This window comes from Rhea pennata, chromosome 1 (assembly GCF_028389875.1).
Source record: "Rhea pennata isolate bPtePen1 chromosome 1, bPtePen1.pri, whole genome shotgun sequence".
NCBI lineage: Eukaryota > Metazoa > Chordata > Aves > Rheiformes > Rheidae > Rhea > Rhea pennata.
In genome coordinates this window covers 192,281,571-192,298,510 of record NC_084663.1, presented here as the reverse complement: position 1 = coordinate 192,298,510, position 16,940 = coordinate 192,281,571, and the positions used below count along the sequence as shown (strand labels likewise).

Genomic DNA, 16,940 nt, shown 5'->3' with positions numbered 1-16,940 from the left:
GTATTCTCCATCTCAAAGAAAAATACACAGGAGCAAATAGCTTAATACCTGTTAAAAATGGTAGCCAGCCTGTTTTACTGACTGTAGAACCCCAGGATAATTTTTAGTTGTAAAGAGAATGTGGAGAAGAGATAGATATCTCTTATGTTAGAGATCAAGTATTCTGCAATAGGGAAGAACAGATGAGAGTGGCCTGAAGCTGGGATTCCAATTTGGAGGGTTTTCCTCATTTATTTGCCACTTCCTTGGTATCCCTCCTTTCAGCACTGCTTATTTTCTTTTCTCCTTTAGTTTTGGTGATGTTGATCGGAATACCTCGCCTCCTCCCTCGCCATTTTTTTCTGCCATCCTTGCTGCATTTCAGCCGGCAGCATGTGATGACGCAGAAGAAGCCTGGCGCAGTCATATCAACCAGCTCATGTGCGATTCTGATGGTTCCTGTGCAGTTTATACGTTTCATGTGTTCTCTTCCCTGTTTAAGGTAAGAAAATAGGTTTAAGACTCAAAGTTAAAATATTTAGATTGTGTATAGCTATTAGGAGTTTCTTAGTAATAGCCGCAGTAATGAACTAACAGTTACTGGAGCCATTATCATTTCGCATGTTGCAGAATTATTTTACCAGATTTTCATGCAGAACTGTCTTCTAGAACCAGTTTTGTCATAAAAAATATTATGCATCTCATACTTGCAGGTTTGAAGGTAACATTACAAAATGTGGATTCAGTTTAAGAAATATTTTCTTCTCTAGTCTACAAATAGCCTAAAACGGTAACTACAAGAGACAGGGAATAGCCTTTTCATCTCAAACTATTGTTAATCTGTGTTTTCACTTCAAACTGTTGAAATCTGAGGATGTCTATGTAAGGTCAACATGATTAAATACTATGCAGCTAATAATCTTAATATAAATATCCAGCTGCCATGATGTGGTTTAAATTCCAAACTACAGGCCTATAGACTAGAAATCCATTTCTCCTTTCTAAAACCGTATCATGTCACCAGTGCAAAGATAAGCATCCTGCAAAAATAGAAGGAAAAAAAGGGGACAAATGTACCGGTTGTTTGTCTGTTTGATTGATTGTCTGTTTTCAAATGTAACTGATTTTAAAGCCTTTCTGACTTTTTTTTTATGCTTTATATAAGGCAGCTGCAGGATGGTTAACCTGCTGCAGCAGTGCACACACCAGCCAGGTACCTTCATGCAGAGTTTAAGTTCAGACAGTCTCAGACCATACAAGGCTTTTTAAGTAGCAAAGGGCACCCCACTAATAAACATACCATTTCAAGATTTTTGCAGATATATTTAAGGCTATATTAGTTTGAGGAAGAAGCATCATATGTTAGGAATTTGTTTTCCATCCTGTTTCCTCAGCATTTCACCTGGGTTAATTTGTATGTCCCTTGAACTGCATCCTGTGTTCTGCTTTAAACATTGCACCACTGGAAACATGGGTACATGGGTACTTAAAGTTAGGCATCCTTTAAAAGACTATCTGATAAATAACTCTTTGAAAAACCCCAGTGCTGACTGGAGCGCATGACAGCTCGACTTTGAAAATGCATCCTGTGTTTCTTCATGATATGTATTTCAGCTTTCCTTTGCCAGTATTTCAGGCCTAGATGTTAGTAGTCCTGTTCAAGTGTTCAGAGAATTACTTTTTTTCATTCGTTTTTAAAGGATCTGCTGTCATGCACTTCTGAAAGCTAAAACAGCAAATGATACAGAATAGTGCAAGACCTTAAAATAACCTGTGCCTGCTTAGCTACAACTTCTGTAATATGCACAATGCATTTACTGTTGTACTTGCCTTATTTTAAATAGATAACCTCCTCATTTTCTTCAGCTGGATGAGAAAGATATAATTCTCAAAAAAATTTCTATAGAAACAAAACCTGAGAAACAGTAATGAAAAATAGAAGATGCTAATAATATCAACAAACTAGTATTTTCTAGCTAGAGTCAGATACTTTTAGACTATAAAAATAGATTTGTTCTCCTGTTTAGGATTAAAATATAGGAGTATTATCTTTCTCAAATCTTTCCATAAGAACCCAGCTCATCTGGAATTGTATTATGTTTGCCCTATAAAACTCTGCTACTCATCACTAACTTAAAAGACTTTCAACCCTCACCAACAGGAAGTTTCAGAAACAAGCCTAGTAGGCTTGCAACATGAACTACTGCCAAAAAATATTTAACTGTGCTAAAAAATCCTTGTTTGGAGCAGCCTGTCAAATTGAATACTTAAAGTGAAAGAAGTGTATTTTCCAGGGCACCTATATTTCAGTCTGCATCAAGTTAATGGTATCTTGGATATTCGCCTACAGCATGCTGAGCTTGTTTAAAATTCCTGAAATTATTGAAGTACTTCTCCTGTAAACTAGTGGTATCTCAGAGATCTCCGGATAATCTTTATGGCTCGCTGCTCTAAGCTGCCTCTTTGTATTCAGTCAAATCAACTGTTTTCCAGCAGACCATCTGGTTCCAAGACACACAGATTTGAGACCCAGCAGTTTCCATAACTGAGCCTTTCTATTACTAAAAATCCTCTTCCTAGCTGGAAGAGAATGTCAGGTTAAGAGGAAAAAATTCTGGGAATATTTTCTTCTTATTTACATTCACCTAAAACACACAGTGACTGTATGTAGACATATATTTATTCATACAGTTGATGAGTCCCTTTTCATAAAATATAGGCTGCCTTCAGGCCTTGCTTGAAGGATATCCATCATGTAATCTGCACCCAAAAGGACAGAACTGAGATAAGTCATTGCAGAGCTAATAGTTCATGTATGAACAAAATAAATATATTTGGTGAAGTAATAAAGTCAGACAGCAACGTGCAATCTGTGCTCATTACAAGTTTTAGTACTTTGTAATGCTGTTTCAGCCAGTTGTTGTCTTAGCTGTAGATTGATTGAGTGTTGTTTTTTGAATATGTGGAAAGGAAATCACTAAAGGAAGAATATGCTTTGCTTAATCTGTGGCTGCAGTGTTTTGAGGAAGCTCTTCCCATAAAATAACTAAAATTTCTTAACACATCAAAAGATAAGGGACCTCAGAAGTTCATGTAGTTCCTTATCTTGCCCAGGAAGGGATCAATTACAACTATCATTACTGTCAAATGTTTCTAAATTTTTTTCTCTAAGTTGTTCTTAACCTTTAGGCTATGGTGAAACTTCACAATTTTTCCAGGCAATATAGTCCAATGCTTAACTCTCCTTAGCCCTTTAAAACTTTTCTTTCTGTGTTTTGTGCCTATGGCTTCTTGCTCTACCCACAGCACTTAGGTGAAGATTTATTCTTCTTTGCTTTGCAACTGCTGCTTGTATTTGAGGACCATTATCATGACTTCTCCTATCCCAAACTTCTTTCAACCTTCCTCATAAGTCATATTTTCCAGACTTCAGACTGTTTTTATGAGCTCCCTTCAGTTAGTCTGTGTATAGCTTGAAAAGCAAGAGCAGACTCTGTACTACAGCCTAGGTTCCTACCAACACTGACTCTACCAGGAGGATCCATGTTTTATAGAAGATACTCCTGTTTACACATCTCTATCCAGTAAGTGCTGTACAGTAGGATATAATTAATTCATTTTCCACTTATAACCACTTGTAATATAGTATCCAGGTCTTTTCCTACAAAATTCTGCCTTCCTGTTTTTTGACCATCCTGAATGTGCTTTGTTGATTGTTCCTACCTAGGCAAAGAACCTCATCCTTTTTCCTTTCTCCAGTTTACCAGGATCATTCTAAATTATAATCTGGTCCTCCGAGGAGCTTGCAGCCCCTGCAGTTTAATCATCCATGCATTCAACAAGCATGTTACATATTCCACCATTCAGTATTTTCATTAATGACTTGTATAATGCCTATCTGAGACAAATCCCAATGTTATCCTGTTAAATTTATCTTTCCAACTGACCACCTCTAGGCCAGGTCTCTTCCTTACTTCTAGGTTAGTAAGTGATTTAATATATATCAGATCAATTGCTTCTTCCCCTGAAAGAAGCTTTTACCCTTTTATGGAAATTAGATTGGTTTGATATAATTTGTTCTGAGCAAAATGTGTTGCCTATTATTCATCCCCAATATGCATCATTTGTCTGAGTCCACATGAATTATGTGGAGATTGTAACATGAACAAACAAGAAATTAATTGCATGAATATTTATTCTACGTATTCCATGATCACAGCCATTCAAAGAAACAGTGATTTATGCCTTTTTGCATATGTTGGTGTCCCATGAGCACCAAGCCAGTGCTGTGCAACAGCTTATTTTTCATGCATATTTTAACTTTTATTTTTAACTTCTCCATATTTTGTAAGATAATACAGATGGTTGTGGAAAGATCATAAAATATTAAAGTTTTAGAATTATGTACTGCCCTGTTTTGCCAGTGCACAGAAGAGAGTCTGAACCCAGCTTCTCTGGTAGAGGGGGAAGTTCTGAGCTTTTGTGGGGTCAGTGCGTACAACCATCCTTTGCTGCCTTTGTTGCAAATACGGGGAACAAGCCTAATCTCCGAGTGTGCTGTGCTCTGACTGTCCTCAGCTGGTAGGACACAGGAGTGACACAGGAGATCGTACCAGGGTTGTACAAGCAAACTCAAGAAGCTATAATTAGTAAGAGCCTCTTGTCTGTGCTGCAAACTCAATGCAGCCGGAGAGTCTGGACAAAATACTGACTGACACATGTCATGTTGCATTTCAGTGTTGAAGTAAAATGGTACAAACACATGGTAAGACAAATAGCAATCTGATCTTGTCTATTATCAGGGCCAGGTCAGATGCTTTAGAGAGAGGTTCACAAATAAGCAGGTACTTAATAATTTGTCTGTAAAAAAAAGCTTTATTTTAACCATCTTATCAATTATTTTTTGGCTACAATGTAATGGTTTATATAGCTTTTAGATTTTAGGTACTGCACTTACATGCCTCAAGGTACGAGCAGTAGCAGGCTATTCATATGTCTTTGAGCTGAAGAGATATTTGGGAAGCCCTTACTTATCTCTGATAAGGACTACTTACAGTGATACAGGTCCTAACCTACAGTTCTCACAGAAATGCCTATGGTTACATGGGATAAATCATGTAAAAGTGAATTTTATTTTTAAAAATCATTTGCGTGTTACTCCCAGCTGCTGAGCTGCTGGCCTTAATGAGCTGTTTTTTGGCAATGAAACCTGCTGTGTATGTATCTATATAGTTATTTCAGTTCCTGGAAGACTAAAATATTGTTTTATTTATTATTCATTTTATGTATTATTTATGTATTCACTGAAAAGAAAGTAATAACACTAGACTGCTTCTGGAAAGCTAGACTCTTTTAGAACTCAAAATATCAAAAGAAAAACCTTCTGAGAAGAATAATTCCCGGATGCAATGCAGTATTTCTGGAGTCCTCCCAAGCAGCAGAAAAGTTGTTGTAGTACGAAAGTTTTTCCCACAGGGGAAAACAGAACTTCTTTTATGATTTTTCCATGCTGCTGTTTGGCATTAAGATGTTTGTTACATTATCTGATTAGCCACTTGACATGGAGTAGTAACAAAACAATGCCCGGAATGGGCAGAAGAAGTAATGTGCTGATCAACTCAGTTAACTCTGTATAGCTAAGAAAAAGCTACACTTGGGGAGAAGGTTTTGAAAAGAATGAATCATCTTTACAGAAAATAATATATTTCAGTATTAGATATAAATTCTGTGACTAATTTCATAGCTGCCCAGTAGAGGAAACTTCTCTATACGGTGTCCACCGTAATTATTACTCAGTATTCTTGAGCAAACACTCAGTTCTCCACAGGGAGATAGTCTCTTTTGCATATGTTATTGTACGAAGAAAGGAAAAAAGCATGCCATTTGTTTACAAAGGAAAAAAGCTTGTACTTGAGAGAAGAATGTGATAAGCCCTATTTTGCTTTACAGAATATTCAGAAAAGATTCTGCTTCCTAACCTGTGATGCAGCTAGTTACCTAGGAGACAACCTGCGAGGGATAGGCTCAAAGTTTGTGAGGTCTTCTCAGATGTTAACATCGTGTTCAGAGTGTCCGACCCTTTTTGTAGATGCAGAAACAGTGAGTATATTCCTTTCGAAGGTCATGTATGGCATTTTAGCGGGTTATTTCACTGGTTATTTCGCTTACAGTCAATTCTTGAACAGATACATCAAGAGGATACCACCTCCTCTCTCTGACTTCTTATCTCCTGTTTTGCCCAAGTAAAACAATTGCCTACCAGACCCAGTTAGCTCTGCAAAAGGAAAAGGAGAAGCTATTTTGATGACAATATGTTCAGTAGCTTCATATGATTGAACTGCGTTGTGAGCTGGGTAATAAAGATATGTGTTAGGGAATGAGACCACTCTTCCCATTGTTTTTATTCTGGCCCATATTCATCCAACACCCTCAGGTCTGTGTGGCCTCGTGCAGGAATATAGAGGTAGGATTTTTTGAACTGTAATCCTGGACCTGCTTTTTACCTACTGCTATACCCATGGAAAAGCTGGGCCATCACTAAAGAGCTATGGAGATTAACAAGTTAAGCTGGGCCTCTTTAACCTGGAGAAGACAAGACTGAGGGGGGATCTTACCAATGTGTATCTGAAGGGAGAGTGTCAAGGGGATGGGGCTAAACTCTTTTCAGTTGTCCCATGCGAAAGGACAAGAGGCAACGGGCAAAAACTGAACCATAGGAAGTTCCAGCTGAATGTGAGGAGGAATTTCTTCCCTGTGAGAGTGACAGAGCACTGGAACAAGTTGCCCAGAGAGGTTATGGAGTCTCCTCCTCTGGAGATATTCAAGACCTGCCTGGATGCAACCCTGTCTAACACATTCTAGGTGACGCTGCTTGAGCAGGGAGGTTGGACTAGATGATCTCCAGAAGTCCCTTCCAACCTTACCGATTCTGTGATTCTGTGAAGCTCTGTGCAATATTTTATTTTAGGGAACTCCTCTCAGAAGTTGTTAAACCAAGAATACAATTTCAGTTCCAAAGTATGCACAAGCACTGTTGGGTTTTTGGTATGGTATCCTATCTCTATATATTGTACTGTATAAATATAAAATCAAGTATTTTTCAGTAGTAGTATCTCTAAATCCAAGTATTCTTTTCCAAGACCTCTTCTGTTCTATCCTTTCTATTCTACTAATATTTTTATTTTTTTATAAGTGACCTTTACTAGCCCTTTTGATTTAATTTCTCCAGCTCCTGTCCTGCGGCCTTCTTGAAAAGTTGAAGTTCAGTGTTCTAGAACTGCAGGAATATCTGGACACATATAACAACAGGAAAGAAGCAACTCTCTCAGTATGTTAGAGTATATTACATTTTTTTTTGTATGTATGCTTTATGCTATGTCATGTGACTGCAGATGGTATCAGAGCTATTTAAATGAATATTAAATAAAACAATGTGTTTCAAGTATTGGATTCATTAAATGTTATTTCCAGAACATAGGAACCAAAAATATGACTATTGCATCCTTACCCCTAAAAAACATTGACATCTCTAATATTCCAAGTCTCTCCTTTATCCCGATTAGTAATCAGTTAATTATTTTTCTTGACTTACGCATTTCAAATGCTAATAGAAATTAAGACTGTAACTTGAAAGTTACAGCCAAAGCAAATTTTCATGGTCTGTATGAATAAGGAATTCAACTACAAATGTTTGTGTTTACATACTATACTGTGAAGTTGAAATACTGCTTACCTTTCTGCAAATCAAGCTATAGACCTTATTCATATCTTCTTTCAATTTCTATCTGAAAACAGTGGCTTGCAAACTGCAAAGCAACATTTGCTGGCGGCTCACGAGATGGAGTTATTACCTGCCAGCCAGGGGACTCAGAAGAGAAGGTAATACATGAGCACAAGTAGTTCACTCCTCTAAAGTGATATGTATGACATATCTTTTTCTTGGAGTCTAGAAAGTATACCACCTCCTTGTCTGGCTGCTGGCCTTGGGCATAGCCCAGTTCTCTATACCGGGCTCTAAGGTACTGTTGTTGCCTCAGTCCTGGCCAATGGCAACAGGAAGTGTCCAGCCAGAGTACTTCTGCCTGCCTGTTCTTCCTGAGAAAGCAGAGCTAACCCTCTCTGGCCAGTGTTTGTTCTCCCTTTTAGAAAGATGTTGCAGCAGGCAGTTTCCCATAGCACAGTCTCTCTGATGGCCTCTGCTTCCACATTACACCCATTTGATCTACAGCCATTAGAGGCACAGTCTCTTCTCACTGGTGCCCACTACCCTGAACAGTGGCTTTGGACAGTAGGTGTTACATGTCTTGCTCTGTACAATTTACTTATGCTCCTTATCCCTCTTCTGAAAATATGCAAAATGGGATGAAGGATCACACAGCTTGCTTCATCTTCCTTCATCGTGAAATGCTATGTCCATATAGGTACCCAGTGAAGACAAAGAGAGGCATGCCAAAGAATCCAATAACTGTAGGGAAATCTGTCATTTTTAGTGTTAGCAACAAGGGAACCTGCCTAAACTCTTCGACTCACTGAGAGTTAGCCTGAGGCCTGGATCACTGCTTAGCACTTCTGACATACCAAGTTACTTAGCTCAACCCAGAAGCAGACTGCTGCTGGGAAAGGGTCAGAAATAATTGTAAGGAGGAAAAATAGTACCTTGTTCTACACAAGGCAGAAATCTTAGATTCTCAAAATTCACCAACTAATAAAAAGCTTGAGTGGAAATTGTCTGCCCTGACATAAGGCCAAATTCAGCATTAGTACAAGTGGCTGCATCTCAAATGCACTTAAATGGACCTGTGCCTGCTTCTGCTAGTAGTTAAGTGGGCACCAGTTTCTTGAATCAGATGTTATTTCACAATGATTGCACATAATTTGTTGGCTGTTGTTACTGTTTCTTGAATGTGGACAAAGGCAAAAATTGCTTGCCAGTACATTCAAGAAGCTTGAAATAGAAGCTGTCTAGGTCAGCTGCTAGAGCTACCAAGTTGTCTGAGACTGGGTAAAAGCTGAGTGTCCCAGAGTGTCTTCCCTCCTTATTCAACAACAGTTTACATGATTTGGATGTGGCTATGATGTGAAAGCTTTGATGCTACATCCAGCAACAGAGTCTCAAGAACACAGGAATTATTTTATGGACAAAGAAAATTGCAAAATATTATTCTGCTGTCCGTCCTACTGTAACAGTCTCATTAGATGAGTAAAGCTATCAGTCTGTTTTTCTAGACAGATTTTTATCTAGTCAAAGCCTGCTTTTTTCTGGAAAAAAAAAGAGATGAGGTTTATCTTATTTTTCTTGTCAGTTAGGGATGCTGATTCAAATAAGTATTTGCCTTCTAATGAGACATTCAGTTTATAAGTCCAAAGTCAGTGTACACCTTTCTTAAGCCTTGTTGATCCCAGAGATCACCACAAGCTAATGGATGTGTGGGTTTGCTATACCTCATGCTACACCCCATACAACTTGGCTCAAAAAATTTAAAATGTACCTGTTGCTATGGGTTTCCCTGTGGCTGCAGGTTCAGACAGGAGTGACATTCACTGGCTGCTTGAAGGACTATGCAAAATATGCAAAGACTAAACACACAGTATTTTTACCCACCAAAGACACTACTTGTGTAGTGTGTCTCAGCTTCAGTTCCATTTACTAATCTGAAACAACACTTGCCTTATTAGAAGAGTGAAACTAGAGATTGAGAAATACAGTGAAAGATAGGATCTTTCTGTATGAACCCTTGCTGAAGAGAAAGGGGACTAAAAAAATGTCAGTTAATTCCAAAATTATCATCTTGTCAGCCTCCAAGGAATATTTAATTTTATGCTGAAGCATATAGAAAGATGAGTTAAAATCATCTGGTTACAGAGCCATGTTCAGTAGAACATCAATAATTTAGGGATACGTTGCAATATTTACTGAAAGATCAGTGCATTTTCACTCACTGAGGGAGGGTTTTTCGTGTAAGACGAAGCCTTCTTCCCTCTCCTCCCACCTGCCTCCCCCGCACCCCGGAAGCAGTAGAGAGAAGACAGTTTTTCTGGGGAAATAATGACCATGGACTTCACTTACGTGCTGCTTTCCCCCTTCTTCTATAAAGTGAATTCCATGGCAAATTGGAAATCATATACAGATTTGAATGCTTGAACACTTTGAAGTCCAGCTGAGACTTAGCAGCATGCAGAAATTCAGAGGAGCCTCAGATGCAAACGGGATTTGAAAAACACAAAACAGCAAAACTGTGGCTTCACTGGAGCATAGTAATCTGTCTGCTCTCTTCATCTTCCTTCATCTTCTTACGTTTAGCTTTACAAAGCTTGACTTACATGAACTGCATGCAATTTGACAAGATACAAAGGTTTTTTTTTTCAGAGTACTAAATACAGGGGAAAATGTTCAAATAATGTTAAAGGCATAAAATAGAACATCAAGAGTGTAAAGCTTAATTGGTCGTGGTTGTATGGAAAGGTAGTGCAAGATGAAAGGGAATACTTTTCACACTTTTTTTAATAATAAGGCCCATGGAAAGAAGCCAGGCTGAAATACTTCGTCTGTCTATGCCAAGTTAACATTATTTAACATTTCTGTATTTGCTGCCTTTGCATTGATGGTAATGTATATCATTTAAATAAAAATTCCAAATGTTTATTAACATCATGTGCATATGCACTGACATCTGGCTGTAACTGGGCCAATGTCATTCTAGTTTCCAACCATATGTGATGAATCTATTGATCTGAAACAGCATAAGAGTGTAATATATGTAATAAGGAAAGCTGCATTAGAATTGCACAGAGATCAGATTGATGCAAATGTTAAGTTCTTGTCAAAGAAAAGAGCTCTTGTTTTTGAAGATAGAAGTTTATTTTTGAGAGGTTTTTGCTCTAATCATTGAAATGCTAATGCAGTTCAATTAGACATTTTTATTACTATTGCTCCAGGACAATTAAAAAATCAGCAAATCCTTACCAGTAAGAGGAAGAAATACTAACCTGTCTGAACTTGCAGCATCACCACAGAGTTGAACCAATCTGGCATTTTCCTTGGATTTTTTTTTTTAACTATGGTAATCATAACTTGAGTCGTACGCAAAATGTTTCCATTGTCGTGTGCCAAGTAATAAACCTAACAATCCCAAGGCTTATCCTGGAAATTTCATTAGCTCTATGATATCCAAAAATAGAAGTATTAATAAATAACTAAATATTTATAAATAACAAAGTTCAGTTCTGTTAATCATTTGAAAACCCTGCATAATGTTTTTAGTACTTCTGTGATATAAGCTCATTTCAGTAATAGAGAGCAAATTTAAGTAAATGTATTATTTCAAGAATTTTCTAACACAATTTTACTGTAAGTTCCTGAGCTACTGAGTGGGATAAATCAAAACTAATAAATCTGAGGATCTAACTGAGGATATTTAATCTGTTAGTTACCATTCAAATTAAAGCTTGATTTTATTTAGTGAGACTGCTGTGCATGTTGTCTGTGGTATTTCCAACCAGTTATCAGGTTGAGGCAAGCATTGCTAATACTGCTGACAAGTTATGCTATTAAAGATGGGCTGTGCTTCCTATTGCATGCGTTACACTGACACTATACTTTCTTTCCTTTCCTTTTTTCCTGTGCCATGCTTGCTGTGTAGCAAATGGAATCTCTTGCAGTAAGTTGAAGTTCTTTCATATTCTTTGTCCATCTGTAGATGGACTAATACACCCCAATTTTACTGTTTTACCTCTAAGCATGTTTTCCTTTTTCATTATGATTTTTCTCTGTAGAAAATGTGGTTCTACCTGCAGTGACTAAAATAATTTACTAAGGTGTGTTTTGTGAAATAAAAATACTGTGACAAAATTCTGACATTTTTCACGTTTTGTTTAGAATGCTCATTTAAAACAACTTTAAAAAATTAAATCTTTGGTTATAGTATGCTAGAGTGGAAAATCAATTTTTTTTGCTATTTTAAAATTCATAATTTTCATTTTGTCTTTATGAAAAACTGCAGTTTATAGTTGATGGTTAAGTTTCAAATTGCTCTTGTTTATATGTTGATGAATAGTTTCACCATTATTGATTTCTAATACTTATCCAGGAAGAAAGAATATTGAGTTACTTGATATGATAACTAAATCCTGAATGAGTCCAACCAGATTCTTCAAACTGACTTTACTATGTCTTAATTCAGTTCAGCAGCCAGTGGAGTAAAACTGAATTATTGTTCCCCAAGAACTGAAAAAATCATGTGTTTTACATGACAAGCTATTGCAAGATTTTTTTAAATTATGTTATACTGCGTTCTAATTTTCAATTCATTTTTAATTTCCTGACAGCTTCGACTATATATATGTTTCACTGCTAGTTAGTGTTACCAGTTCTCCAAAATTTGAACAGAGTGATTTTGATCCAGACTAATGGATCAAACTGCCGAAATGCTGATCTGTGCCCCGACTCATGACCCAACCGGGACCAGGGAGCAAGCGTGACCACTTGTACTCTCCTGGGTCCCAGGGCACTGTTGCTCCTGCGTGGGCAGCACCTTCCCTGGCAGCTGGCCAACCTCCACCGTACCTTGGTGCCTTGGTCTCTCAAGAGATGCCTGAGCCATTTCCAATAGGTCCCGTCTTTAAACTGCCACTTTCTATTTAAGGAAGCAAGACTTTAGCCACATAGAAGTAAATTTGGTGACGCTGTGCAGCCTCATTTCCAGAGAGTGGCCTCTGGGCAGATTTATTTAACAGACCGTGTCGCTCGTGCCATACCTTTTCATTCTCTTGGTCATGGGCATGTTTGGTACCTGCCCCCAGCCAGTTCTGTCCTAGCAGGTCACACAGCCATTTCCACCCTTTTTTTCCCCCCTTCTCCTCACCTTGGATCTGCTTGCCCTTCCTTCAGTTCCCACAGGTCCCACCAGGCCTGGTGGGATCCCCCTTCATATTTGGAAGGCAGTGCTCTGACCCTGGCTTAACAGCAACAAACTAGCTGAGGCACCAGCAATGGTTCATCCACAGCAGCACGGAGCTTGCATCAGGCAAATTTACCCCACCAAACTCTGCTTCTGTAGCAGACTGCTGCTGAGTTGTGGGTAAGCTACCAAGCAATAAGCAGGAGGAGCTTTACCGGGTGAAGAGCCACTAAACTTGCCGTTTTCCTTCTGTCCTCACTTGGCCCTGTGAAGGTCCCATGATATGGGCTTCAGCAGGGGAATGGCTCTGCTGCATCTTGGCCAGTGCCCTGAACTGACTGTTCATAGCTGGGTAGTTGCTGCCTACCTTTACCTGACAAAATATGTTGAAACTTGCCAAACAACTAGGGTCTTGCTTTGATCTCAGCCCCTCAGGTTTGTATAGTTTGTAAAGAAATTTTGAGAACTAGAGACACTAAGAATGTGGTTCTAATTTTGGCTTGTTAATAAAAACCTGGCAGTTTTACATGCTTATATACCAAAGCATATGTAAACAAACACTTCAGTCAAGTTAGGAGGCTTAGGATGTTTTTAAAGTACTTTTTCATAACATTGTGCTGGCCTTTGCGCTGACCTCCAATTCAGCAAATAGCTGAAGTGCATGTTGGTAGCTAAGCATGTATGAAGTACATTAAAGAAGCAAAGACATTAATAGCATCTTCTTTTTTTTTCTGCCATGTTTGGCATGAAACTCTGCTGTAACTTCTCCAAGCAAATGGAAAGATCTCTGATCCCACCGCTAGTCACTATGTCTGTGTAGAAGGCAATTCAGATAGGGGTCTCATGTCTGTGTGTTATTCCTGCCAAAGCAGCAGGAAGCTTCCTCAGTTGTACTTGTAGAATTTTTACTTCTTCTGTAATTTGTCAAAAGTGAAATATTCCCCTACCATGCCTCATCTGTGGAAACCCTCTCATAACTATCAGATTCGCCCTCCTGAGGAACACCCAGATATCAGGACCATGAGCATATTAAGTTGCCTTCTCTGGCACACATGACCCATTTGCCTTCAATATGCCTAACATCTTCCTTGTGGTGCTGTATCTCACACTGGGAGAAACAAGTTAATATTCATAAACGGCATCTACTTATTCCAGGGGAATATGTAGAGGCCACTTTTTTTTTTTACCCATACAGTGCAGTCTGCCTATTGTATGGCTTCATTAGATGGTGGAATATCCATGAGCTGAGGTCGGAGTTGCAGAGTTGGCATTTCTTCCTTCCCTCCTCTGACTGGATTTATTGCCTCTCTTCTCTCCCCTCAGAGAGACATGCAGGAGCTTTTACCCTCTAGAGATATTCTGTTGCTTCTTTTTTGGATTTCCATCCTCTTAGAAGAGGTCTTTCTTTGCTAATTTCTGAATTTTTTAAGAGTTTTATGTTTGATATGGCAAAGTCGTTTTCCCCATTCCCTGCCTCTGCCTTCCTGCCGCAAAACGATAACAACGAAGCTAACCTGCATAAACTGCTTGGAGATGAATGCTGACAAGTGCTACATGAGAGCCAGCCGTTATTATTTTGATTTTCAATATTGTATATGACCTACCTGCAAAAGAAATAACATACTGCTTGTTTTATGAACTAGTATATGATCATACATTAGTAAAATAATGTCTTTTTGATTGAGAACTAATAATTTGTATTTCAAATGTGTTTTATTAGCTATTAAAAATTATCCCAATCAATATTCTTTATTAATTATTTATTCTCCTATAACTCTTTCCTTAGCAACTGGAACTGTGTCAGAGATTATATAAACTCCACTTCCAGCTGCTTTTGCTTTTTCAGTCCTACTGTAAACTTATCGGACAAGTGCATGAAGTCAGCTCCATGCCAGAGGTATGTAAAAACCACTACAAAGTCTTCTACTGAAAAATCATTTTACCTTCATCTTATTTTTCTTTCCATAGACTGGCATCAAAAATTTCACTATTTCACCCTAAGTATAAGTCTGCAGACAAAATAATTCAATATACCAGCATCTTTGTTAAAATATGGTTGAGATCCTGTATTTTTTTGACTGTACTTTCAGAGACTGGGTTCTTTCATAAATTCAATCTTCCAAAGTCATTTGAGTCAGCAGTAAAAAAATAGAATAATATATATTTGAAATCTTAACTTTATCCACACACTCTGCATGTAGGGGGTACTCACACTGTGAACTATTTGCAAAAGTTGGGGTTTGTTTTTTGAGAATCGAGATCTTAATTTTCAGAGAAACTGAGCTTTCTTCAAACAGAGCAGAAAGATCCCTTTCCTAGAGCATGGCTGATTTTATCTAGACTTTGTGGAGAGGTTTACATTAGAAGCACTTGTTAGGCTGACAATACCAAAATAATGTTGTAAATTAATCATAATGTGGATGCATAATTGAGAGTTTTGCTGGGATAATGTATTCTAATTTCCAGGCATATAAACTGCTTCAGCTGCATATACCTTATATTAGAAACTTCTGCAGCAGTCTTTGGCAAACAGCAATTAAATCTTTTTACATCCTCTCATAACTATATCAGCAAAGGTGTGTAGTGTAGAGCTATTTTAAATTTTGAGTGTACTTGATCCTCCTGCTCCCGTTCTGTGGATAAACAAAGATCTTTGGGTTCTGCTGCAATCACTTAGATACTTCCCAAGACTATCTTAAAAATATAACTAACATAAGATCTTAATATCACTATAGTCTTTTTATTTCCGTGATTTTTACAAGCACTCTTCTTTAAATATTTTTGACAGAACAGTCTATATCTGTTCTCTCTATATCTATTTTGATCCAGATAGCTGACCCTTTTTAGATATATCTACACATCTTACTTACAAAAACACTTCACAGTATTGTAAAGCCAATTTATTTCAGAAATTGAATAAAATATATACTACTTTGAAAAATACATCTTTGCATTGTAAGTTGAATAATCATCATTTACAGAAAGATAGTAAAATAAGTTGCATTTCCATATATATTTTTTTCCCTGGTAAAATGTGTATTTAAAAATATTGAGAGAAAAAATTATTTTACTTTGATTGTAGGCATAAAACAAAATTTCCAGCTATAAAATGTATTCTATGACAGATTCCAGCAGTTTGCAGATTCCCTAGTAAATAAAAATAGCTTATTTTATTACATGTGCTGTATAGAGCACAAAGAGTTTGAACACATTGCATTTTATGTAGCTGTCCTGAAGGCTGGCTTGTGATGTGACTACAAGGTTCACTTTTCAGAGAAGACAGAATACCAGGAATCTAGTGTTAAGGGTAGTCTAAACTGAATATTTTAGAAATATTTTGTGTTCCTTTTTAGAGGATTGATTTCTGTAACAATATATGATGGCTATCATTTTGTTAGAAAATCTGTTTCAAATAGTGCAGCATATAGAGCTGGGGAACAATAATAGGAGCTGTTGCACCATGAAAATAGCATATTTTGCCCGAGCTGTAAAGTGTTATTCAAAGGAATTGCCAGTGTTAGTTCATGTCACGATGGGTTTTTTTAACATATGTAAACATTAACTGGTAGATCTTCAGAAAAAAACTTCTCATTTATGAATTATTTATCAGTCTTACGCCATATTAACTTTTCAACTTGATAAAAAGGGTTACACAATTCCTGCCCATCTGTTAATTGTATCAGATCCTGCATGAGTTCTGTGAATAAATAACATCATTGTTGCTAGCAGAAGTAAATGTAGTTTTCTTAAACTTTTCCACTGTGACATAGAAACAGTAGCAGGATAAAACAGAAAAGAGTGTTTAGAAAAATAAAAGATTGCACTCTGGCATCTTAGCAAGCCAAAATTACAGCATAGGATTAGAGAAAGCACAGAGATTAAAAATTTGCAATTTGTGTGTTCATTATACTGTTCAGACGATAGAGATGTCCTTGTGTTAAAAAGGGTTTTTTTCCAAATAATATGTACATCTGATAAAATAATAACAGACTTGAAATGCACTGCTCATTGCTCTCTTTTGGGCTTATGGAGAATGAAAATGCCTATCTCACATCTTTTTCCTTG

At 37.5% G+C, this 16,940-nt stretch overlaps 1 protein-coding gene across 6 annotated transcripts in view; it reads left to right on the top strand.

The window, feature by feature from the left end:
* Nucleotides 1-16,940, top strand: part of FRY (FRY microtubule binding protein) — a 256,359-nt gene that overhangs the window by 237,232 nt on the left and 2,187 nt on the right. For 4 of the 6 annotated variants that reach the window (XM_062567139.1, XM_062567142.1, XM_062567137.1 and 1 more), the window contains 6 exons: nucleotides 292-481; nucleotides 5,929-6,078; nucleotides 7,208-7,306; nucleotides 7,774-7,857; nucleotides 11,619-11,636; nucleotides 14,662-14,772. In XM_062567139.1, the coding sequence (XP_062423123.1) occupies nucleotides 292-481; nucleotides 5,929-6,078; nucleotides 7,208-7,306; nucleotides 7,774-7,857; nucleotides 11,619-11,636; nucleotides 14,662-14,772 (652 nt within the window). Of the gene's footprint in view, nucleotides 1-291; nucleotides 482-5,928; nucleotides 6,079-7,207; nucleotides 7,307-7,773; nucleotides 7,858-11,618; nucleotides 11,637-11,751; nucleotides 11,804-14,661; nucleotides 14,773-16,940 lie in introns of those variants that run through there. The other 2 variants (XM_062567141.1, XM_062567138.1) reach the window with 2 other exon arrangements.